The sequence below is a fragment of the Taudactylus pleione genome, unplaced genomic scaffold (genome assembly GCF_031769625.1).
Source record: "Taudactylus pleione unplaced genomic scaffold, aTauple2 ptg000370l, whole genome shotgun sequence".
Lineage (NCBI taxonomy): Eukaryota > Metazoa > Chordata > Amphibia > Anura > Myobatrachidae > Taudactylus > Taudactylus pleione.
In genome coordinates, this window is record NW_028284771.1 from 7,572,394 (window position 1) to 7,598,442 (window position 26,049).

General features: G+C 44.9%; 1 protein-coding gene across 2 annotated transcripts in view; it reads right to left on the minus strand.

Annotated features, from left to right (window-relative positions):
• SLF1 (SMC5/6 complex localization factor 1) overlaps positions 1 to 26,049 on the minus strand; it is a 168,460-nt gene that overhangs the window by 67,795 nt on the left and 74,616 nt on the right. For both annotated transcript variants that reach the window (XM_088444687.1, XM_088444686.1), the window contains exons 6-7: positions 6,862 to 6,951; positions 6,173 to 6,226 (exon numbers count right to left, since the gene is read on the minus strand). In XM_088444687.1, coding sequence (XP_088300813.1) covers positions 6,173 to 6,226; positions 6,862 to 6,951 — 144 coding nt within the window. The remainder of the gene's footprint in view (positions 1 to 6,172; positions 6,227 to 6,861; positions 6,952 to 26,049) is intronic.

Here is a 26,049-nt window from a genome sequence, read left to right on the forward strand (position 1 = left end):
GACTAGTCAGGATAGAGGGAAAGTTGAATGCAGCAGTGTACAGAGACATCCTGGATGAAAACCTGCTCCAGAGCATTCTTGACCTCAGACTGCGGCGACGGTTAATCTTTTAGCAGGACAACGACCCTAAGCACACAGCCAAGATATCAAAGGAGTGGCTTCAGGACAACTCTGTGAATGTCCTTGAGTGGCCCAGCCAGAGCCCAGACTTGAATCCGATTGAACATCTCTGTGGAGAGATCTGAAAATGGCTGTGCATCAACGCTTCCCATCCAACCTGATGGAGCTTGAGAGGTGCTGCAAAGAGGAATGGGCGAAACTGCCCAAAGATAGGTGTGCCAAGCTTGTGGCATCATATTCAAAAAGACTTGAGGCTGTAATTGCTCCCAAAAGTGCATCAACAAAGTATTGAGCAAAGGCTGTGAATACTTATATACATGTGCTTTCTTAGTTTTTTTTTTTAATTAAATTTGAACAAATCTCAAGAAAAACTTTTTACACGTTGTCATTATGGGGTATTTGGTGTAGAATTTTGAGGAGAAAAATGAATTTATTCCATTTTGGAATAAGGCTGTAACATAACAAAATGTGGAAAAAGTGACGCGCTGTGAATACTTTCCGGATGCACTGTAAGTTTGGTAGGTTCTACATGCATATAAATGTATTTGCAAATGTGCACTAAACCGCAATCACATTGGTAGGATATAAGTGCAATGCATACAAATATACTTACAAGTCGGCACCAAATCAACTTATACAAACACAAAAGTTGGTAGGATTCCAGTGCTATATACCTTGGTCCACGGAGAAAGGTATACTCAGAGAGAGCCCAAATCTCCCCTCAGCACACATTTCCATGATCAATTGCAACTGTGCGTCTCCAATTAATTATTAGAGAGGGGGATGGCAGCTCAGTCTTCACAAGTAAATGTGAAGTACAATTTAACCCCTACACACCCTGGTAGTTGAGGGTCAAATGGAGCAATAGCAGTGATAGTTGTAACTGACAGTCATAAATAAAACCTGCCTGAACACTTGATTCCCTTTAGCATATATACGTATAAAGGTAACAATGCAATGTGACCACCTTCACAAATATCTTAATGAATGTGAAGTACTCCCACCACAAGAGAAATGGAGAGAAAACAGTGATAGTTATAATTGACAAACAGAAATTAAAGACAGTGTCAATACAGCAGCTAACAGTCACATACAATGCATTTGTAATATAATTACAATCAGCTCTAAATCAACTCCAGCAACGCAAAAGGAATGGTAGGACATAGAGCGCCATATACCTTAACCAAGGGAGAGGTATACAGGGAGACTGACCCAGACCCTCCTGAGACCAACAGCTACAGGGCGCACTGAGCGTGGGCCGTGAGCATTTCATACATGTGGAGGGTAGGCGGAGCAACCCAGACGTGTGAAACCCTTCGTAGGAACTGCTTCTGGGTCGGCAGAGGGGCTGCTGGGGGAGCGCCTACCTCCCCTAAGCTGCATTAACCAACCGGGTACGCTGGCCTCGTGGCAGCAGATATGCATCTGCTGCCGATCCTCGGTATCAGACGATAGGGCCCCAGCTGGTCTAGTAAGGATGCGGACAATCCCTGGTCCTTACAGCGGCGGCTTCTGGTGGATCCCTATGGATCCCCCGAAGAAGAAAACAAAAATAGAAAAAAAAAAAAATCAATCATCCCATGGGATTAATATTTGTAAGGTGTTGTGTGCTGAAACATTCGGGTTACAGGCCTGACTTCTAAGTAAACAGTAAAAGCATTATTTGGGTGTCAATTACTGGTTATGTACGTAATAATATACTCAAACTATAGATTTAAACACAGACAAAACCTTGTATGTGTGCTCATATGAACATCTGTTATCTCCCCTCAAAGCAAGTCTGAGAATATAATCAATGTTTCTCATCATAGCTGGGATGGTTCCCATGAAATCCTGTTACTTACAGCTGATGTATACTATGCGTGAATATAAGAGTAGCAGCCTATTTGGGACTCATTCCTTTGATATTTAGTTTTTGTTCACACAAACCCTTTGATGTTCCTGTGAGGTGTTTATGAGCTTCTGGCAGAGTCTCCAAAGTAAGGAGCAATAATCTTTTGTTTTGGTGATTTACATAGTGAGTAGGTTAGCTTGGTGGTGGCTTTCAGTTATATATTCTATTATTCTTGCATTGTTTCATGTCACAGAACATGTGCATTTCACTTGAAATAATTAAACATGACTTTAAGTACATAGACAGTCTTTGGCGCACATTCCAACCCGGTTATTGATCTGATCCTAGCATACAATATCTGAAAGAGAGAGCAAATCTGTGCGGAGATACAGTGTTTCTAGGCCACGCTGCAGAGGGGAGCAGGTAACTGAACATTGAGTACTGTAATTAATTTTAATGGTTACAGTATATATATATATATATATATATATATATATTAAAAAAAAGACTTGTCACTGGAAGAACAGTCTGCAAAATTTGTCCAAACACATCCTTGACTCTGTTCAAAAGTGATCAGCTAACGGTAATCATAAAAGCATTTCTCTGTCATTGAGGAGTGCTGGGTACACACTGGCAGATATATTGGCCGATCTTATATCTTGTGTGTGGCTGCTAGCGTGTACCAGCGACATATTTGTGAACAATGTAATCCACAAACTTATCAGCAGATATATTGGGGTATCGTGCCTGTGTACGGGTGGTCAGCGGTCGTGCTGTGGGGACACTTGCAGCGGAGGACGCGGGGAGGGGGCGCTATAAGTCCCCCGGCCAGCATGACCCAGGGCAAGACGACAACAGATAATGGTTGTTCAATGTGTATGTACAACCATCATCTGCAGATATATCTGTAAGGTGTGTACCGTAGCTGAAGAGGCGCCTCTTATATCCACTGCGATAATCATGTGGCTTCTATTGACAAATAGCATTTCCTTGTGCTTCTCCCTCCTACTTTATCTTCTTATTGATTAATTTTACTTTGTTAATTTTAGCTTTACCTATTTTATTAATGTTTGCATGTTTTGCATTAAAAAATTACCCAAACAGCAAATATATTTAAAGTGTCAACCAAAAGCCAAATATTGCCTATTACAGTTATATAACAAAATGGTATGAGACTGTTCCAAAGCTGACTCCCAAGCTGACTCCTGCCTTGGCATCTCTCTACTCTTCCAATATCTCACTGCAATGAAACATGAAATGCAAGGTGACAGAGAGTGGCGGCAAAAACGCAGGTGTGTCACAACAGTTTTCAAGTCGAGTCTCAGCCCTTAATTACTGCGATCCCATGCGCAAATAAAATTGTTCCGACATCTCAGTTCAGACCATAGGGTTACTCATATAGGCAATTATCGAATGGTAAATTGTAATACATTAACATTTTCCCATATTTATATATATTTTTTCGAATTTGCCCAAAAAACAAATAAAAGTGTATTCTTTCCTCTCTTTGTGATTATGTATCAACCTTAAGGGGTGGCAGAACCTGAGAATTAATAGTAAGTATTTCTGTAGACAGACCAGATGGTTGTTTTTTTATTAACTTTGTGTCAGACCCACGTCACGCAGACTCAAGTGAGAGCTGAATGTTACAGACAGCTATTAGAGATTGGTGTACTGTATTTTGAAACCAGGTCTGAGACACCAAGACATACTAGAGTTTGGGCCTTATGCAATAGCCTGTGAAATAAAAGCAAAGGCATAATTTTGGTGCGTTAGCTTGTAGTATTAAAGTGCCAATAATTTAAAAGGCAAAACCCACCTGGTTTTGCCTTTTAAATTATTGACACTTTAAAAATACGACTCACCATGATAGAGCCCATGTCTGCATCTCGCTGGCTATTACATAAGGCCCCATTAGGTCTCTTAACAAACATTATCTAGTTCAGTAACAGATCGGCTTTAATTTTGGATGAACCAGATAATTTTATTGTAGTTCAATTTGACCAATCTTAACTGAATTCAGCATTTAGTACAATGTGCCTGATTAAGACTTGTATGCAAACCGGATGGTTTGCATACAAATTCGATGGCGGGTGGACTGTGTATGCGCTAGGGGCCACACTGCGCATGTGCAACGCCGCAGTGAGGGTGGGGAATGGGCTGTGACAGTTCCCCAAAATGGAGGCGTGTCACCTCTTTTGTGGAAGTGCCGAGGCCAGGGCCTGCGTCTTCGGATTTGAGGAGTAAAGTTGCTCATTCTGAGTAAGCTTAGACTTACTCAGATGGGCGATGATTGTGGCCATCGTGACCGATAGTTTTGATGAGGATCTGTTGGTTGCGATGGTGATCTGGTGCTGTATCTTCAGATGCAGCACTTAAATCTGCGATGCCGACAGAAGAAGTTGTTTTTTTTCAGCCGCCTCCTGCGGCGTCAACTTATTTTAGCATTGCTGCTGCGTAGCTATTAGCATGAATCAGGCCCAATACCATTAAAGTCAAATAGTGGATTTATTTGTTCCTGGAAATATAAAATAAGTTAAATAAACTTTAGTATGGGTTAAAGTGGGCCAGAATGGGGCGGAACTGCGTTCCGTCAGCTCTATTTGGAGACGGAACTAGTTCGGGCCCTCCAGCAGACCTAACTCGGCCTGTCAGCCCTGCGCCGGGCGTCCAGCTCCTTCCCTACAGTGGCAGTTCACTCCTGAACACCGGTTTCCGCAGTGTGCACTATGGGAGAGGCGCCATGATGTATGTCGCCGATAGTTCCGAGGAGCGGCGGATGGCAGCGGACGCAGGAGCGGGGCTTAAGGTAAGTATTGTGTGTTACTGGGTTTTTTTGTGTGTAAGGGGCACTACTACTGGGTGCATTACTACAGGGGGCACTACTACCAGAGGCATTACCACTGGGGCACTGCATAAGGGCCACCACTCCTGGGGGCACTGCATAATGGGCACCACTACAGGGGGATGTGCATAAGGGGTACTACTGCTGTGGGCATTGTATAAGGTTCAATACTACTGTAAGCATCATGTGTATTAGGGGCACTACTACTGTGGGCATTATGTGTATTAGGGGCACTACTACTGAGGGCATTGTGTATAAGAGGAACTAATGTGGAAACTGTGTAAAAGGGGCACTACTGTGTGCAATAACATGAATAAGGGACACTACTATGTGGTGTAATATGAATCAGGGGCACTATGTGCGATGTAATGTGAATAACATTGTGCTACTGTGAGGCGTAATTTGAATTGGGGATACTATTGTGTGACCACGCCCCTTTCTTCCGAGGCCACACCCCTTTTTTGTGACTCGCTGTCCCTTTAATTAAGTTAGTGCCGAGGATGGGGGGTGGGAGAGTTCCAACACATCTCTAGAACCATTTTAAGCACTGCATTTGAAATGACTTTGCAACCTTGTTTCACAGCTACTGTGTAAGTGGCCAACTGTTGGATAAAATTTGGGATGAGGTGCATGGGCATGGGGCCTATACATGAGGAAAGCAGAGTGAGCATGCAGCCCACAGCAACAACATATATTGCAAGCAACGCCGCAAGGTAACCAATACATTAATGACGTCATTGATGTGGACTAGTGCAACACAGATCCAGAATCCCGTCACAAGAGTTAGAGTTTGTGAAAGAGAAATAATAAATGAGTAAATAGAGTTCCTGGTTGATTCACTTGCACAAGGACAGGATTAGACTTATATATGGGAACAGATTATATTAAAAGAGAATTATAACTGAAATTTGCTGGTAGAGCACAGACACACCAAGGTCAAACCCTTAGAAATGTAATGTAAGTATCTGTCTATGCAATAAACTATTCCTGGATGGCCTTTACACACTGCGTGTGTCTACACTTACTTATTTTATAAACGACAGTACTTGAATGCGCTCTGAATATCCCTTTGCCATGATTGTCACCGGCACCTCATATTAATATTATTACTGATGATCTGTAAGGTGTCACTGGGCTCTGTAGCACAGGCAGTGGGGAAACCAGGGATATACAAAGTAGACAACATAAATGCAAACATGAGGGCAAAAATAGAAGGAAAATTCTAATTAGAAAGTATACAACTAAAATATATTAGAAACTGCTAACATAACACATAGGTACAGCAGGTTTTTATGTATTGCTTAATAAACATTTTCTGGGGAAAGGTCTCCTGTACTTTATGCGATTTCTCTACACTACACAAGAAACCTTACCTTACACTTGTCATAACGCCCATTGTGCTTCTCCCTACATCTATGGTGGCAGGCCTGGAAGAGAACACACTGGTTTACGATGATCTAGATATTATGTTAGATAACAAGAATCATCACAATTTAATGTAATAAATATTACCCTCAAAATACTCATACTGTGAGCTATAGACCTTGTTGCTGAACAGTATTGTGTATTAGTAAATCTTTAGATTTCAAGCTATTTTCAGAAACAAGGTTTTCCTTTTAACATGGTTGGGTAATTCATATTAGGTTTGCTGTGATCATTTTTACAAAAAGAAACACGGCAGTAGTTACAGGGGTACCTGGATAATGTCCTGAATGCAGAAAAGTGTACGTGATGTCATATTTAAACAAAAAATATAAAAATGGGGGGCAATGTAATGGCACAGTGTTTAGCATTGCTGACCCGCAGTACAGGGGTCAAGGGTCCGACTGCAACCAGAGCCCTAGTATTTTACTAATCTTCTTCCCTCAATGGTTCAGGCAAAATGACTGCAATTACCGCTACCCTGCCAGAGTCATTTCTATGGTACTGATCAATGAGTTTGCATTTTTACTTTTAATTTTATTGTTTTTACAAATTCACAGACTATTACGTTCTAAGCCTCATATTTTCTTCCACATTGCAAGTAGGTAAAACGTGTACATTATGCAGTCGCATTGCCTACCTGTGCCACACAAACGTGCTTCCATATGGCAGCCTTCAAGTCCACAATCTGCTCATCAGTCATATCTAATGGTGTGTCTTCAATTGGGTCCTATAAAGTATCACATAAAAATTATTAGATCTTACGAAATCATCTCATCTTCAGGTGAAGCAATAGGAATTTCCAAAATGAACAGACATTTCCTTATTTTATTAGCACAATATGAATCTACCTTAAACAAAGCAGTCTGCTTTAGAGATAAAGAGAAAAAAAAATCATTAAGAGCACAATGGCTTCTGGAACATAACAGAAAAGCAGAAAAGCATTTTATTGTCTATTACAAGTAATGAGGATTTAAAATAGGTACGGTAGTATATCTTAGGTGGAGTAAATGTGGCGGAGATGATTTGACGAAAAAATAAATTGTGTGTGTGTCATATTCCAGAATGTCCAAAAAAGAACCAGCACACCATATTTGCAAACTTTTTTTTTTAAAGTATACTACTATAACATCATGCCATCAATCACAATAAATCGTACAAAACTGCTGTATACTCATTATGTAACAAGGTACAGTGATCAGTGCCGTAACTAAGGTGGTGCGGTCGGTGCGCCCGCACAGAGTGCACATGTCCTGTGAGCGGAACCGCGATCACCCCTTTACTACAGTGGCCAGTAACTGTGTGCCCGGCTCCTTCTCTGCTGGGCACACCACTAGTATCACACAAGCACAAAATAGCGGGCAGCGCTGCAGCTGCCCGCCCCCTAAACTCTGCCCCTCCCCCGTCTGCAATAGTGGCTTCAAAGACTGGGAGAAATGTCATGACGTGACATCTCTCTCAGTTCAGTCCCAGAGTGCCCTGCACCAAGGAGAGGACACTCATTTTCTTCTTCAGTGTCCATAGGGCTTCACAGGGGAGACAATGGGGATGTCTCAAAGCAGTTTTTCAAGGGTGGGGACGCTCCTGAGCCGAGAAGAGAACCCTGTGCCCGAAGGAGGCATCCTGAGAGGAAAATGTATCAAAGGCATAGAACCTAAGAAACCTAAGAAAAGTGTGGACAGAAAACCACGTAGCCGCCTTGCATAGCTGTTCAACAGAGGCGCCATGACACAGAGCGAGTAGAATGAGCAGATACTGTAGCTGGCACAGGAAGGCCAGTCTGCGTGGAAGCCTGTGAGATAGTCTATCTGGCTAGTCTGTTTGTTAGCTGGCCATCACTTCTTATGGAATCCATATAAGATGGAGAAGGAGTCTGATTTCCTGATGGAACTAGTGCGGTCCACGTAGATCTTCAGATCACAGACCACATTTAAAAGAGGCCTCACTTGCCGAGAGGCTGGAAGCACAATTTCCTCAATGTGGAAACGAGAAACCACTGTGCGTTCAAAGAACAGCCCTGCCTGATGAAAGATTAAAAAGGGGGAGCGACATGAAAGCACCCCTAAATCCGATACCCTACGGGCAGATGCTATAGCCAGTAGAAACAGAGTCTTCGCAGTGAGCCACTTGACATCCACTGATTCCAAGGGTTCGAATGGAGGTTCCTGAAGTGCGGGGAGAATCACTGACAAATCCCACGGAGCCACAGGAAGAACAAAGGGAGGTTGTATACGTAGAACACCCTGCAGGAAGGTGTGAACATCCGGTAGAGGAGCAATTCTGCACTGGAACCAGATGGACAGAGCAGAAACGTGCACCTTCAGAGATGCTAGGCGGAGTACAAGATCCAATCCAGCCTGAAGAAAGGCAAAAATTCTAGATACCTTAAAAACTTGAGGGTCAGTTTCTAGCGGCACACCACTGGAAATATGTATGCCATACCCGGTAATAAATCCTGGAAAAGGCTGGTTTACGAGCTCTGATCATGGTCTGGGGCACAAAGCTAGAAAATCCCTTAGACCTTAGGAGGGATGTCTCAAGAGCCAAGCTGTTAAAGACAGGCCGGATGTAGACAGGGACCTTGAGACAACAGGTCTAATCGTAGAGGAAGTTGAAGAGGAACGTCTATGAAGGTCGGAGTACCAATGGTATCTGGGCCAAGCCGGAGCTACTAACAGGACTGTGTCCCCTTCCTGTTTGAACTTGAGGAAGAAGGGATATTGGAGGTGAGAAAGTTGATCTTAAACTATCCACATGAGACTCCATTTTGTAATAGGATGGTGTATGCCTTCAAGAGTTATTCATAAATGTATTCTGTATTCAGTTAGAGACAAGTTCTAGTGACGTTCATAGACTAGAGAGACTGGAATGTACTGAAGATAATAATGTATGTCTGCTCCCATGCTTTCTCTCTTGACTCCCTAACAATAGGTCCTATACTCCTACAAGTATAGATAATAATATAATGAATACTAACAATGAGTTCTTATGCTGAGGTGTACTGGGAAAACTGCTCATTTTGCAATGTGAGATTACCATGCTTATAAGATTATATGACATGCAATTATAGCCAGAGAAATCTTAGAACACAGAAACTGGTGGTCATGTGTTGATTTTCTCTCCAGAGTGTTCTGACACACAAAGAGCTCAGGCCCGGTGATCGTCCACAGAAGATTTTATTTAGAATCTGTCAACTGGAGGTCCTTACCGAGATGTCCTTCGCTGATCCATGGACGGACACGATGGGAGTGACCAGAACAGCGGACTATGGCCCTCATTCAGAGGTGCTCGCAAGAAGCGAGCGCTCGTTCTGAATGAGGACAGCCGCTTCTATTTTTAAGTGCGGCCTCCTGGTCGCTAGCTAAGCTAAGCTCTAATAGAGCCGGAAGCTTACCACTGACATCACTCGTGATGTCAGTGGGGCCGCCCCCAAGTGGCAGGCGTTCCTTCGGGAACGCTTCCGTTTGCACAGCCACCCCCCTCCCCGCCTACAAAACGCAGCGAGCTGTCAATCAATAACGACAGCCGCCCCCTATAGTATTGAGCCGAGGAGCGACGGAACTGCAGTCGCTCGTTGGGGCTTGTGCATGCGCACGCTGGAGCCAGCTACGGCGTGCGCAGTGGGGGACCATCAGCCCGCTTGCAAGCGCTGAATCAGGCCCAGAGAGACAGAGAGTGGGGCCCGCGGAGTAATGGGCCAGCGGCGGCTGGGGTCCCAGTGCATGCCATCAGTGAGGATCTGCTTAGCTGGGCAGCAGCTGCCTGTGTCACTGCCACTGACTGTAGCTAGCTATACTTCCTGGTGGCTGGCCCCTCCCCCGGACCAGCCACCTTACCATGAGCTCAGAGCAGCCAAGAGCAGTACACGCCTGTGCTGAGCTCCGTTCTTCCCTTCCAGCGGCTCCGCTGCTTTGACTCAGGTCTTTACCCTTGTTGCAACAGTCTTCAGTAAGGGCCATTGCAGATTACTGTAAATAATGGTGACACATTAGAAACAGTTTTTAGCCTCAGATAACTGCCCACTTAATCTTTTAAGGGCAGATTTATTTTCAGTATTGAATGCCACAATAGTATACAGAGATGGGGAAGTGAATAACTTCCAAACCAGGACTTATTAGAAGAATAGACTTTGATACAAGAAATGTACTAATAGGTCTCATTAACGTTGTTAACACTGAAAGCCCGCACCTAAATTAGATATTTGCTAAAGTCCCTGATACACTATGGGCAATGGGTAAAATGGATGTAAGGCTACTGCCCATCCAGCCTATGAAAATTAAACTTAAAGCTACATGTGCAGCCAGTTAAAGTTAAATAATAACCTTTAAGACCAGTTCAAGTGGCTGCAGTGCCCAAACAGGTAGAAGATTACCTGAAAGCAGGGGTTCTTAGGGAATACCGTTACAGTCGGAACTAGCTCTTTTTCCTATTAAAAAAGAAGACCACAAATCCAAATGGATACTGAATTTTCGGCACAGTAAAAATTGTAAGGTATCTAAAGAGAAATTGCAACCCATACAGACAAGAGTTGAGTTTCTAGGACATTGCATATCCCACCAAGCTAAACATCTTACAGAAGAAAGAAAGAGTGTGATTCAAAAAGAAGATGTCCCACACACATACAAACAGCTTAGAGCCTTTTTGGGCTTACTTACATATTGCAGAGAATGGATAAATAAACTGCAACTTTCGTATGATGCATTCAAGGGACCTATACAAGAGGGTCTCCTTGCATTAACACTTGAATCAATTGAAGTCTGTCATGTTTTAAAACAAGACATCGTTAATGCATCAGCATGAAGTTTTACCTGATTCTAATAAGCCATTTATACTGTTTTGCCATAAGTCTAACTCACATATTTAGGTGGTCCTTACACAATCACATGGAAACAAGCAAAAGCCTTTGGCATATTACTCTTGTCAGCTAGACCCTGTAATCAGGGCAACAGTCACTTGCATAAAGACAATGGTAACAATAGCCCTCATGTTAGAAAAAAGCACTGACAGTGTTCAGACACCCCACCAGGCTCAAACAAAACATTTGTCTGCTACTAGGCTTATGAAATATGAGGTAATTTTCCTGACACCAAATATCACTCTTAAAATGTGTATAGTGTTGAATCCTGTGTCATTGCTCCCACAGGAGTCAAAAGATGGGAGAGAATTTCCCCTTGTACAAGTACAAACAATAGTAATTGTGAGTGTCAAGGAGGACACTGAAAATATACATTCTTTTTCAATTGTGTTGTGTTGAATTTATGAAGCAAAAATCAATTTCATTATATAACTTTTGGGATGTTCTTTTTGTAGATGCAGACCTTCCTCTCTTTGTAGATGGTTCCAGATACTATGTAAATGGAGTTACACACACAGGATATGTTGGCCACGTCAGAGCACTCAAAACAAAAAATATGGTAGTTGCTCAATCAGTTTAATACACTACAGGTGCTTGTAAAGGGCGGGGTTTACACTGAACACAGAAAAAAGAAAATTGCCCCCCAGCACACTGCAGTACATGTTATCATGCAGTACATCAATTTGTTATTATATGACCCAGAGTGGGTGCTGCTATTATGTAGCAATAATTATTTGGGGGTGAGCGTTTGGGAGTGGGGCCCCCGGGGTTGTTTTGGCTGGACCTTGCTCATGGCATCACCACTTAATTCACATAGAATATTTTTTCACTTTTCTATTCGTTTGTGTATTATTTATGTCATTTTAATTCTTTTACATCTCATCAACACATATTGATTTATCTTTACACACCTATCCTTTAACACTTCACTATCACCTTTTTTCTCCTTTTCGTGTGATGCCCTGGGGATGGTCCTTGGCTGTAATTTTTTGGGGTGCCTTGCTTCTCGGATGTGAACCCCTTAATGTTAGGGACGCTGGTATAGAGGAGCCTTGACGTCGGCCCAGCGCTTATTCATATATTTGCAAATGTATGTAAACCAATACCTCTGAATTTCTATTATCATGTAGGATTCAAGTATTTTTGATTTATCTGCAGTGTGCTGGGGGGCAATTTTCTTTTTTCCACGTCAGAGCACTGTCTACTGCATTCTAGTTGCCCTAAAGGCTTACAGTAATAAAGATACACACTCAAAACTACACCCGAAGCTGAAGGCAATAGACTGGTAGACCAGGCCGCACGTGCTGCTGCCATAAGTCACTACTCCCACGGTGAGCCCACTTAAGTGGTATATCCCACCCCCAAGATTGACTTAAGTAGCCTCATAAAACTCCAGACACAAGCTCCAGAGGCTGAGAGAAAAAAAAGCATGGTCAAAGCTAGGAGCTAAAGAAACAAATGGTGAGTGGGGGGAGGTCAACGTTTGTGTCTACCAAAAGCACTTTACAGAGTTATGGACCAGATAATACATGGTAAGGTGCACTTGGGGAAAGATACTAATTGGATAGCTCCGGGATTTGCACGGATAGCACAGGCCTTTGTAACAAGGTGTCTAATACAGGTTGAGTCTCCCATATCCGTTATTCCAAAAACTGAAATATTCCAAAAAATTGAATATTTCGGTGCATATGTGACGTCACCTGACGTCACTAGTATCAGCGGCCAATGACTAGCGGCGTGGGCGTGGTCCACACGCCAGGCCACCCCCCGCATCACCCGCCGGACCCTCAGCGGCAGCCGCCGGACCCCTCGTGACAGCCGCAGCACCCGCCGGACCCCTCGTAACAGCCGCAGCACCCACCGGACCCTTCTGCCTTACCTGCCGGACCCTTCCGCCTCAGTCGCCGGACCCCTCACGACACCCGCCGGATCCCTGTAGCACCCCCCGGACCACCACAACACCCGCGCGACCCCCCCGCCGGACACCTGTATCACCCGCCGGACCACCGCAACACATACCGGACCCACCCGCAGCATACGCCGGGGCATCCCGTGACACCCGCCGGGCCCCCCCCAGGTATTCCGAAAACCGGAATAATCCAAAATCCGAAATGCTCGTGGTCCCGAGCATTTCGGATATGGGAGACTCAACCTGTATGTGCATTGAACAATCCGGGTAAGTCTGTCCCAACCCCTTTGAAGAGTACTCCCCAGACTCAGTATTCCTTACAGAGGATACAAATTGATTTTACACCACTGCCCAAATGTTTCGGATATTATGTCCTCTTGTACGAGCCTCTTCAGTCACTGGCCCTAAGGATGGGAATGTCGGAGGACAGATGCAAAGATTGTGGCTAACAAAATCAAGAAAATCATGACTGAGGTCATCTGCAGATATTGTGCACTATGGCCCTCATTCAGAGCCGTACGCTCTGAGCAGAGCGCACGCTCTGAATGAGGGCCGCCCTCCATAAAAATGGAGCGTCCTCCTGGACGCTCGTATAGCTGTGGGTCACCACCCACAGCCTATACGAGCGTGCATTTTGATGGCGCGATGGTCGTGACCATCGCGACCATCGAAACTGCGAGCCGGAGCCTGCGGTTGAGGTTTTCAACCACAAGCTCCGGAGTGATTTTGGCTCTATCAGAGCCAAAATCACTCCCACTGACATCACTAGTGATGTCAGTGGGACGGCTTCTGACGGGAGGCACGCCCCCGGCACGCCCACCAAAGGGGGCGTGCTGTCAGTCAACATCGACAGCACGCCCCCTTTGAAGATACACTACGAGCGAAGGAAAATCCTTCGCTCGTCGCGTCTGGCGCATGCGCACGACGGAGCTCCCTCCGTCGTGCGCATGCTCAGTGCAGAACATCGACCCACTTGCGAGCGGACAGCCGCTCGCGAGTGGGTCTGAATCAGGCCCTATGTATCAATCCTACAGAAACAATTAACTAAAATACATAGTTAGGTGTTTTCTTCTTTTCCAGTCCCTTATCTTGATACAAGTACCCACCATTAACAACCAGGAGACTGATAATTTGGAAACATACCAGAAAGGCTATTGAGCCCAGATTTGCAGGTCCATTCCAAATCCTGCTGACTACACCTATTTCAGTGAAACTTCAGGGAAAGGACACCTGGATATACTCCTCCCAAAATATGTTGCTAAGCCCAAAGCCAGGCAAAGGCTTGTGGGGTGTTTATACTTTGCTTTGATCTTGCTTTAGCTTTAATTTTATCACAAGCATTAAGCTGAGTAACTGCACAAATAGTAGTATATCAAGAGACAGGAGGCAGTAACCATATCTAGACTCAGTGTATAGAATGTTCACAATCTAGAAGCTTTTGCCAAATTGTTTGATAATGTTATAGATGAAATATTTGATGTGATTGAAATAATCTCTAATGAACTGCAATTTAAAGTAAAGTTTATGGGACAGCAGGGCCAAAACTAGGATATCTGTCACCCGATGCAAGGTAGCAATTTTGCGCCCCCTCCCTTCCTGTACCTTGCTCCTCCATAAGGCAGTGCACTAGTCAAACGTCCCTGGTATAGTGACTTCCATTATTCCACACACAATAATGCCCATTACACATTATGCCACACACTATAATGCCTATTACCAAAGTGCCACTTACATATTTGCCCGACACCATTTTATGCCTCACAGTAAGGCTTCTAATTACTTTAAAATTACCCGCTCGTTGTCAGGGGTTTTATGCTCGTTACCAGGGGGTTTCATGCTCGTTGCCAGGGGGATTCATGCTCGTTGCCAGGGGGATTCATGCTCGTTGCCATGGGGTTTCATGGGAGAAGATGCAGCTTTCAGCATCTTCTCCCGGCACTTGCGCTGGCCTAACAGACACTAAAGGTCCAGTAAGACCTCTAGTGTCTGTCTCCTCCTCGGCGGCGGCCACTTTTGGATGGCCGTTTTCAGCAGAGTCCATGTGGATGGCTAGTCCACATAGAATCTGCTGAAAATGACCATCCAAAAATGGCCGCCGCCAAGGAGGAGACAGACACTAGAGGACCAGTCAGGACCTCTGGCATCTGTCTCCTCCTTGGCGGCGGCCATTTTTGGATGGCCATTTTCTAACTCTGCAGCCCTCAAGCCACCGTGAGTCATCCCTTTTTCACCCCCTGCATTCCGGCACCCAGTGCACGTGCACCTCTAGCCCCCCCTAGTTGCGACCCTGGGGACAGTTTAGACTGGTCCTCGACTATCTCACAACTGCTGAGAGAGGTATGTGTCACATAGTGGACTAGCTTGCTGTAATTATATAGCTGATAACTTTTCCGACCTGATGCATGAACAGATGAAAAATCAAGGAATTGAGAGATCAGTTTAGAAAAACGCATAATGATCCAGAGTATAATCTTTATGGTAATGGTTAGTTTTCCTGATTAAATCCAGCTAAATGGTTTAAGAGATCTGAGAGATATAGATCAGGAATCCTTTCACTTATTGCTAAAGACTTAGCTTTGTTTGTAATCATTTATATTGCAGTAAAATTAGCTATTTTTCTGATTAAGAAGTTATTTACACTTAACTGTTGTTTTTCCAAGGAAGCTACACCAAAGGCCTTGATGATAACTCGAGTTTATGATCACATCGATGCCCGAGATGACATTCCAAGCTGCACCATCTGTGGGAAAAGCCTAACTGAGTATGACAATCAGACATGAGGACAGTGCAAGACTATCATCATTTCCCTGAATATTCATGACAAGATGAACAGGATAAAAGACAATTAGAGACTGAGGACCGTGGACTTGCCCTACAGGGGATGGCTCAATGCTCCCAGGAGGGGGGGTAATCCTATGTATAAGTTTCTGTAGATGAGCTTATATGTATATGCACCAGTTCTTAATTTAGCAAGAGCACGATCCTGATTAGGTAGATAGTATAGGATAAGTTAAGAATAAAAGATGGGAATTGAGAAAGTTGATCTTAAACTATCCACATGAGACTCCATTTTGTAACAGGATGGTGTATGCCTTCAAGAGTTACCGTATATACTCGAGTATAAGCCGAGTTTTTCAGCACATTTTTTGTGCTGAAAAAGCACCCCCTCGGCTTATACTCGAGTGATGCCCGCATGGTACACAGCTGAGTAGCGTACCATGCCGGCCGCGGTGCAGACTGTCTCTGTGACACAGCTGCACCACGTGTGTAGCGCTGACCGGACGGAGTTCAGACGATCAGACTTTCATCGGCTGCTCCCACTGCAGGAGCCATCTTCCGGTTCCCGCAGTGGGTAATGGGAGAGACGTCGTCATGATGACGTCTCTCCCATAACGCAAAGCGGCGGAGGAGCCAGTAGCAGTGTCGGGACCAGGAGCGGGGTTTCAGGTAAGTGTTTTTTTTTTATATTACATCTCTCTACTGGGGGCAGTACCAGGGGGGGGGGATTACTACTGGGGGCACTACCAGGGGGGGATTAATACTACTGGGAGCACTACCAGGGGGGTATTACTACTGGGGGCACTACCAGGGGGTATTAATACTGGGGGCACTACCAGTGGGGGGGTATTACTACTGGGGGCACAACCAGGGGGGTATTACTACTGGGGGCACTACCAGGGGGGTATTACTACTGGGGGCACTACCAGGGGGGGATTACTACTGGGGGCAGTACCAGGGGGGGATTACTACTGGGGGCAGTACCAGGGGGGGATTAATACTGGGGGCACTACCAGAGAGGGATATTGCTACTGGGGGCACTACCAGGGGAGGGTATTACTACTGGGGGCACTACCAGGGGGGTATTACTACTGGGAGCACTACCAAAGGGGGAATATTACTACTGGGGGCAGTACCAGGAGGGGGATTACTACCAGTAGCTGCTGCATTTCCCACCCTAGGCTTATACTCGAATCAATAAGTTTTCCCAGTTTTTTGTGGTACAATTAGGTACCTCGGCTTATATACGGGTCGACTTATACTCGAGTATATACGGTATTCATATTCTATTATATTCTATTAATAGATCTGTCAGAGGGAAGAGGTACGCGAAATGGAAGGTCCACCTCACAGGTAATGCATCCATGAAGGCCGCGTTGGGGTCCCTTGTCCTGACTCCATACAGTGGAAGTTTGTGGTTGTGTCATGAGATCCACATTTGGTAGAGCCCATTTTTCAACCAGAAGCTGAAAGACTTCTAGATGTAGAGACCACTCTCCTGCATGCACGTCGTGATGGCTTAGGAAATCCGATTCCCCATTGAGCATTCCTGGGATGAATACTGCAGAAATGGCAGGGAGATGGCATTCGGTCCATGTGAAAATGCGGGACACGTCTGCCATTGCTGCCCAACTTAGAGTGCCTCCTTGGTGAGTGAGGTAGGCAACTGCCATGGCATTGTCGGACTGTACTTGTACTGGCCTGCTCTGAAGGATATCCTGAGTGAGAGCTCTGTAGATGGCTCGGAGTTCTAGGACGTTGATTGGTAAGACTGCCTTGGCTGGAGCCCAGCGGCCCTGGAAGGAGTGCTGGCTGGTCACCGCGCGACACACGCGGAGGCTTGCGTCCGTGGTTAGGAGTACCCAGTCAGGGATCCAAAAGGGATCCCACTTCTTCAACAAGGGGCACGTCTGTAGTCACCAGGCCAGGGACAGGTGAACCTCCGTGGAGAGGCTCATCATCTGGTATCTGAGCAGATGAGGCAGCCCGTTCCACTTGGAGAGGATCTGGTGTTGTAGGGGTCTGGAGTGAAACTGAGCGAATTCCAACATGTCAAAAGGTGGACACCATGGATCCCAGGGTCTGCATTGAAGAGTGAATAGACACTCGGCGACTGTGTAGTAGTTTGCTCACCCAGTGCTGTAATACTGAGATTTTGTTTGCCGTTAGGAAGATCCTCTGAACTGGAGAGCCCAGGAGAGCTCCCAGATGTACCATTCTTTGTGGAGGTGTCAAGGAAGACTTTTTCCAGTTGATCAGCCAACCGTGCTTTTATAGAAAGGCAATGGTTATCTGTAGATGATGGTGAAGAATTTCTGGGGAGCTGGCCAACAGCAAGAGATTGTCTAAATATGGGAGCAGTCTGATCCCTTAATGATGAAGATAGGCCGCCATAACTGCCATGAACTTAGTAAAGACCAGAGGAGCAGTTGAAAGGCCAAACGGCAGAGCCTGAAATTGGTAATGTTCCTGTAGCAAAACGGAGATATTGTTGATGAGAAGGCGCCATAACATCCCCAGGCCCCATACCCAGTATAATAGAGTGGAGAGTTTCCATACGAAACCTGGGCACCCTGATAAACTTGTTCAGAGACTTGAGGTTGAGGATAGTCCGATGAGACCCACTGGGCTTCTGAACTAAGAAAAGGGTAGAATAACCCTTCCCTCGCTGTGTGGAGGGGACCAGAATTAGTACTCCTGAGCGCAGTAAAGGCTGAATGGCCTTTTATAGCAGCATGGCCTTTCTTGGGTCCGATGGAGGGTTTGTGCAAAAGAACTGCTGGGGGGGAGTCGCCTCAGGAAGGAGAGGGCATATCTGTGGGAGACCACGTCTCTTACCCAGACGTCTGTTGTGATCTGACACCAGAACTGGGCGAATTGAAGAAGTTGGCCTCCCACTGAGGCTGAAGGCTCCTCAGATTTGGTAGGTGGAAGTCTAGTAGCCCAGGTCTGTTTGGTCCTAGGCTTAGAAGCTTTAGTTGATGCCTTGAAAAGGACTTACCTTTAGCTTTTCCTTGAGGACAAAAGGACCGAAAGGATGACGTCTGAGGCTTTGCATTATATGCAGAGGGCAGGAACGCAGTCATGGAAGCTGCCAAGGTAGTCACAATTTTGTCCAATTCTGGGCCAAACAGGATATCCGCATCTGCCTGCCATGAGCAGAGCCAAACAATATGGCGGGCTACTACAGAAGTGGCAGATGCCTTGGAGAGCAGTATCCAAAGCTGCTTAGCCCAAATAGGAGGCTGCATCTCTAATGTGAGATATGTCGGACAGCTGTTCCCTCAAAGCATCAGAGGGAAATATCTCTTCTAGGGCCCAACTCTCAATGGCCTTAGCCACCCAGGCCGTAGCCCTAGCAGGACGAGTATTAGCTCCTGTAAGAGTATGTAGATTTTAGACAAGCTTCAATCCTTCTATCTGTAGTGTCCTTCAAGGAGGTTGTAGTATGGATAGGTAAGGTAGCATTTTTTACAGTAGCGGGAAGAGGGTAAAAGGAACTTTAACGTTTAGGCAGCTGAAATCTTACTTACTAAATCTTACTGGGCATATTCCATGCCTCACTCATATGATCAGATAGCTGATCAGAGTGAGGAAATTCTGGTAAAATTATCTTTTGTCATTTAAAGGATGGCTGTTTTGCCTTAGGAGCAGGTTCTGTCTCTTCTATTTGAAGAATAGATTTTAGAGCTCTCCCAAGTGCAGGTATATTCAATTTAGAGGGGGATTCCTCGTCACCCAAGGGGGAGTCAGAGTGAGAAGGTCTGCATCTTCTGCTTGCCCAGATGATAAATCAGGATAGCTGGGTGGACTGGGAAGATAAGACAGCAAGCTTAATAGGTTTTCTATGTAAGGGCTTCCCTTTTTGCAGCATTTGCTGAAAGACTGTAGAGGTATCCGCCAGACTCTGCACTGAGGTAGAAAGTATGTCTACCCATGGGGAGGCAAAGGTTGTGGCCATCCCATAGGGGGAGCTACCACAGGGACCGTTAGATGGTCCGCAAATTTTGCCAGCACCTTCGAAAAAGTAGCCCAGGGTGGGTCCTGCTTGTCATTCTTGCTTCTGCCAGACATAGCTGCAAGAATAATGTAACACACAATCTGACACAGTGCAGTGAACAACCCAGATGTATGTGTAAAATGGCAGTGTAGTGCGCAAAAGCGATATATAGTATGTGATAGCCCTTACAAATATATGGAGATGTGAGTTACAATGAACCCCCTATACCTTAGTATGCCAGGGTTATAGTAGAATAAGTATATGAAAAAGAACACATACCACAGTAACTGGTAGGCTATAGCGCTGTATAACCTGGCCCTTGGGAGAGTTATACATGGAAACTGGACCCAGCGTTCCCAGAGACCTGAATGCAGAAAATTGCTGCAGTGAGTCTCAGGGGGAGGAAGGTAAGGGAGATGCAGCTCAGGGAGCAGCAAGACCGCAGTGGAATGGTGCCCTGAGCTGGTAGAGGGGTCGCAGGGAGAGCGCCTTCTCCCCTGTGCTAACTTTAACCACCGGGTCCCCTGGCCTTACATATGCCCTGCGCCAGTTCTTGTAATGCCATGGCAGTCTAGTGGAGTCCCGGACGAACCGTTGTCCACATCAGCGCCTCCGGACTGCGAGCGGGGATCCACCTTACCTGTCCCCTTGAGTCCCGGCTGCAGTCTGGAGAGCCTAGCTAGCTAGGTCCCCCTCAGAGCCCCGCCGAGAGTACCTAGCTGAGGGACTGGTGTCACGGCGCTGCGGAGGTGTGATGGAGCAGCAGTGCAGACGTCAAAAGGACTGTCTCGTGCTGTTGCTCATTAGTAGAATAAATGAAAATAAAATGAAATCATAAAAATAATCTTGGGCTGCTTAATAGCAACCCCACTGTTAAAACAGTGATCTAGCTCCTGCCAGACACCAACGAAACAGAGATGCCCTCAGGCTGTGGCCGGAGTATAGGGGGAAGGACCGGAGCAACCTGGGATTGAAAAGCTTTGCTGTTGGTGTCCGGTCCTCCAAGTCCTACCTACACCCCATTGTCTCCCCTGTGGAGCCCTATGGACCCTGAAGAAAAGAATAATAACTCAGAGACACCAATACCCCACACTCACCTACAAATGTAAGATATTGAGAACCTGCTGAATAATGGTTACAGTGTGTGAGACAGCCCTGGAAACAAATGGCAATACAGGATAGGAACATAGCCCTAAAGCCACATACACACTAGACTATGTGTGTATGCGGCGAACTCGGCGGGGGTGCCAGCATCGGCAAGTGTATACACACTTGTCGATGCCGACCAGGGACGAATGACGGTGGGAGTGGGGAGCGGGGCTTGCTGCATTCAGCACGGCATCACTCATGAGATCTCCAACTTTGGGCTGCATGCATGTACAGCCAACTGGGGATATCGTTAACGACCTGTGGGAGCGCGCATCGTTGGTTGTTCAGACCATACATACTAGACGATACAAACGATATATCGTGAAACTATATAGTTATCGTTCATATCTTCTAGAGTGCATGCCCCTTAAGGGACAGCAGCCTGTGTCCTGTAGCCATGTGCAGCAGAGCACATGGCTACAGGACACAGGCACAGGAAACTTGTGGAAATATAGTTGGACCAAGGCAAGCATCAAGATTCAACAAAAGAAGCAGTATACACATATCCATTTTATCAACTCATGCTGCTGAGACAGGCACTTAAATAATCATTTTCTACATAACATAGACAAGATGTACAGTACTTTTACATGATCATATTCTGTTAAGTAAAAGATATGCCCAATACACAAAAAAATTAGTTTCTCTTTAGGGCACCTATTAGTTGTCAGATGAAGATAACTTGGAAAATAAATGCTAAAGTAATATTCTAGTGACATCAGTTGCTATATAGGTCAATAAAGCACTGATATCACATTGTGTAATCATACAGAGCATGTTTTTTTTTTTTAAATAAGGAATTGCCCCAGTACAGCAGTCTGGAAAGCAATCAGTTCTGTCCCTCATATACTACTTTCAAAGGAAAACAAACAATAATTCCAAATATGTACATACATTAAACTAGATTCAGATCATCTGAGTATTGTAGGCTGGGAAAAGCTGCTTGTTCAGCTGTGCTCTGTGAAATCTTTCTACTCACTGTGTTTCACTTCTAATTTACATGTAATAACCAGGGTGAAAACTCAGCTTTATATAATGTCCCCAATTATCTAGTTATGTGCTGGCAGACATTTTGATGAAGACCAAACTTAACTTCTATATATTAATGCACTTTGTTAAGATGAAAGATATATCTGCAGATTGACTGATCTTCAGATATATCTGAAGATGATGGTTGTTCATACACACTGAGCAACCATCACTGCCAACTGGCCCGGGGGATCCCGGTGGCCGGAAGTAATGCGAAATGTAGCCTGTGCAGCAAGTGTATGGGCACTCGTCTGACAACCTGTACACACAGCATGATGTACAGATATATCTGCCAGCGGCTGTGCTGTACAGCCGTCGAGATAGGTCTGCGAACAATGTCGTTCACAGACATATCGTCTGTACACACTGGCTGACACACAATATATATCGGCCGTCCACTTGAACGCCCAATTAGTCGGCCAGTGTGAAGGGGAAGGCAGGGCTAGTTGTTACAGAGGCAAGTTGTTACAATGAATCTAAAACCACACCCACGTCGTGCCGCGGCTCGTGTGACTGGGAACAAATTTCAACGTTACCGTCAGTGCTCAGCGAAACAAGCTAACGCAGTCGTGTTTATGTAATAGGTACCTAAACAAACTCGTTTTTCTTGTTCCAAAGTAATATTTTTCACCTAGATTTGAAGTCGTATCTAGGCTGGACTGCTAAAGGTAAGGGTTAGGATAGAATCACAGACCATTAGTGTATTTATTATCATTGTTATAATCGTGAATTGAAGCACGGAAATCAAACTATGGCCATCTTGGTTATCTGACGTCACTTGGGGCAAGTTGTTACACAATATCGGAGGCAAGTTTTTACTCACTGTCACTCCCATTCAGTGGTGTGCCTCAGTGTCAGTCTTCGGGGGGATGACTCTGGTGTTTAACCATACTGGGTTATCTACCAGGCACCTGCTCCTACAGAGTCTTACCTGAGTCCAGCACGGCCGTCCCGATCTCCGTTTGCACAACAAGCACCGTCTGCTGCTTGTTGCATTTGCTGTACAGCCGCTGGTACTTCTGGGTCCCGTGGATGCGGTCACATGATCGCGAGCGCAATGCCGGTCGGCAACGTGTAATAATGCTTGCTGTAATCCGACTCTGCTGAAGTGTAATCTGTTGTTGTCCAGTGATTTGTGCTCCTACGCGTATCAGCCCGTCAGGGGTCAGTGGTGGCCATCTTGGATGTGGGCATTAGATGCCCAACAAGTGTGATGTCACTTAAGTGTGATTGGCCCAAAGTCAATGTCTATCCCAATGACTCATGCTTGTTAGGTAATCTTGTGTGTTAAGCAATGCTAATGTTATTCTTTCAGAAAAAACATTCTGCTCTACATTAGAGCCGACAAACAGTATCTTAAAACAGTAAACAAGGGGCGGGGAAGAAACAGAGGAAAAATAAAATTTTATATATATATATATATATATATATATATATATATATATACACATACACACACACACACACACACATATATATATATATATATATATATATATATATATACACACACACATACATACACACACACATATATATATATATATATATATATATATATATACACACACACATACATACACACACACAATAATATATAATCAAAATAATATATGTAAAAAAGAGACGGGAACAATCTATTCACCCTATATATTGTCCTCTATCTAACATTAGCAAAGTACAATAATTAACCATTGTGTAACTGGTATAGCAGTGTTACACTTGATGCAAACAGTTGGTAATTCATTATAAAATCATTATCCTATCTAGTCTCTGGCATAAATGTATCTAAATTGGCTGATATGCAGAATATAGATCATTCCCAGTTCGAGTTAAAATCTCCCGTGCTTAGTTATCTGGAGGTCTTCCTATCTGGTTTAGATTGGGCAAAGTCAGTTCCCTAATCTTCAGGATGTAGGTAGGCTAATGATAGGGACAATTAATCCGAGTATATGCAGAAAATGAAACTTTTTATAGTAAGATTTTTTATAGATTATTTTAATGGTAACAATTTCTGGCATTCCCATAACAATTTACCCCTGTCGGGGGCAGATTGTTATGATTATTTTTGTTCCGAAAAACATGTGTTTCATTGTTAATAATAATTATTGGACGTAAATTACACACAATATAAATAGAAGAAAGAATACCGTTTTGTTTGTAAACTTTTCTGTTTGGTTGTAATCAAAGATTTTTGAGATATTTTAATTTCTGTATTTTTGTAACAACTAGCCTCGCCTTCCCCTACCCAACATTAGAGTGACTTAAGCAGGGTACACACCTAACAGATAGATCTGCAGATGATGGTTGTTCGTACACATTGAACAGCCATCATCTGTCATCTGGCTACGGGTCTCACTGGCCGGGGGGCGTGTCACATCCCCCCCTCCCCCCTGCGGCCTCTGCTGCAAGTTACGGGCGGTCACAGCGCGATGCCCCAATATATCTGCAGATATATTGGACATCGGCTGTGCAGCACAGCTGACGTGATATGTCTGTGAACGACGTCATTCACAGACATATCGCTGGTACACACTGGTCAACGCACACAAGATAGACTGGCCGATTTATTGATCACCCAATATATCTGCCAGTCTGTACCCAGCATAATAGATGAGATACAATACAAAGCCTTTCAGATAATAATAATAATAATAATTACACAAAAAGCAGAGTCACAATGGAAACTGGGCTTTCTAGGACTTACACAGATGAATATTTTTATCAGTGTGATACCAGGAATAGACCTAGAATACAGAAGTAAAGTAGATACAGCTATATGTAGCCAACCTATAAACCCTTCAGTACATTTACAATATAAGCTACGTGATGGCAGCAAGGGAAAGGAATGGAATTAGGTTCAGATAATTCTATGCTCGAAGTTCCCACACTGAATTTCCAGACTTAGACAGTTTGTATGGAGCACCTGTTCTGCTGGGCTGTAAGCTGGGGACATTGGTCAGCATGTCGAAGGGAAATTGGTCAGTCTAATACTGGTTAATTAAATGTACTATGTTACTATTTTGGGTGTTCCCTGAGAACCACATGTAAAAAGTAAACACTACAATACTCAACATGGCAGGTTACTGAGCATAGACTTGTTATAATCCTCAGGGCCAGCAACAGGAATCTTGGGACATGGCACACTCCTATATTTGGGACGCCCCCTCCCTGGTAGGTACAGGCCGGTCGGCAATTGGCTCATGTCTCTCCAGGTTCATGCCCACCTGTGTCTCCAGCCTCACCCCAATATGTCTCTCCAGCTTCATCCTCGTCTGTGTTGCTCCAGCCTCATCCCCCAGCTCTCCTGCCTCATCCTCGCCTGTGCCGCTCCAGTACCATCCCTGCTGTGTCTCTCCAGCACCATCCCAGTGTCTCCAGCCTAATCACCCGTTTCTCTCCATCTGCAGCCATCGGCTCGTCTATCATGTGTCTCTTAGCCTCATCCCCATCCTATGGAGCGGATGTATTATAGCGGCATGCATCGCGCTGCTATACCTGTTCCTGCTTACCAAGGTGAAACAGGAAGCACTTCCGATGAGATGTATTAACATCTCATCTGCCGGTGTTGGAGAGTGAAACCTCCCCCCTCCGGCGATCTTTATCGATAACTGCAGCTGCCGTTAATACGTTTCCCTTCATATCGGCGCTGCTATCTTGTAGATGGCAGCACCGATAATAACAGGGGCGCATTACTGCCCAACCCCTCAGTAATACATAGGGAGAAGCAGTATCAGCGCATATAACGTGCGCTGATACCACTTCTTCCCCATATCGACAAATAATTAATCTGTCCTCATTTCTTTTCTTTATCCCCCCCGTCTCTTTCAACCTTGCCCCCCCTTGTGTTTTTGAATATCACCCCCCAGTCTCTCAGCCCCATCAACTTTTGACTCTCCAGCACATCACCCTATTGTCTACCCAGCACCGTGTCTTCAGCTCCATCCTCCCCTGTGTCACTTCATCTTCAACTTACAGCACTGGAAACAGAATTCAGGGGGAAAAAAATAAGAAAAATCAAAAACAGGCCAATACCCTACCCTCAAAAAACGAAAAAGAAAATTGTGCAGATACTTTAGGAGGGGTGGATTAAATCTTTAAAACATCC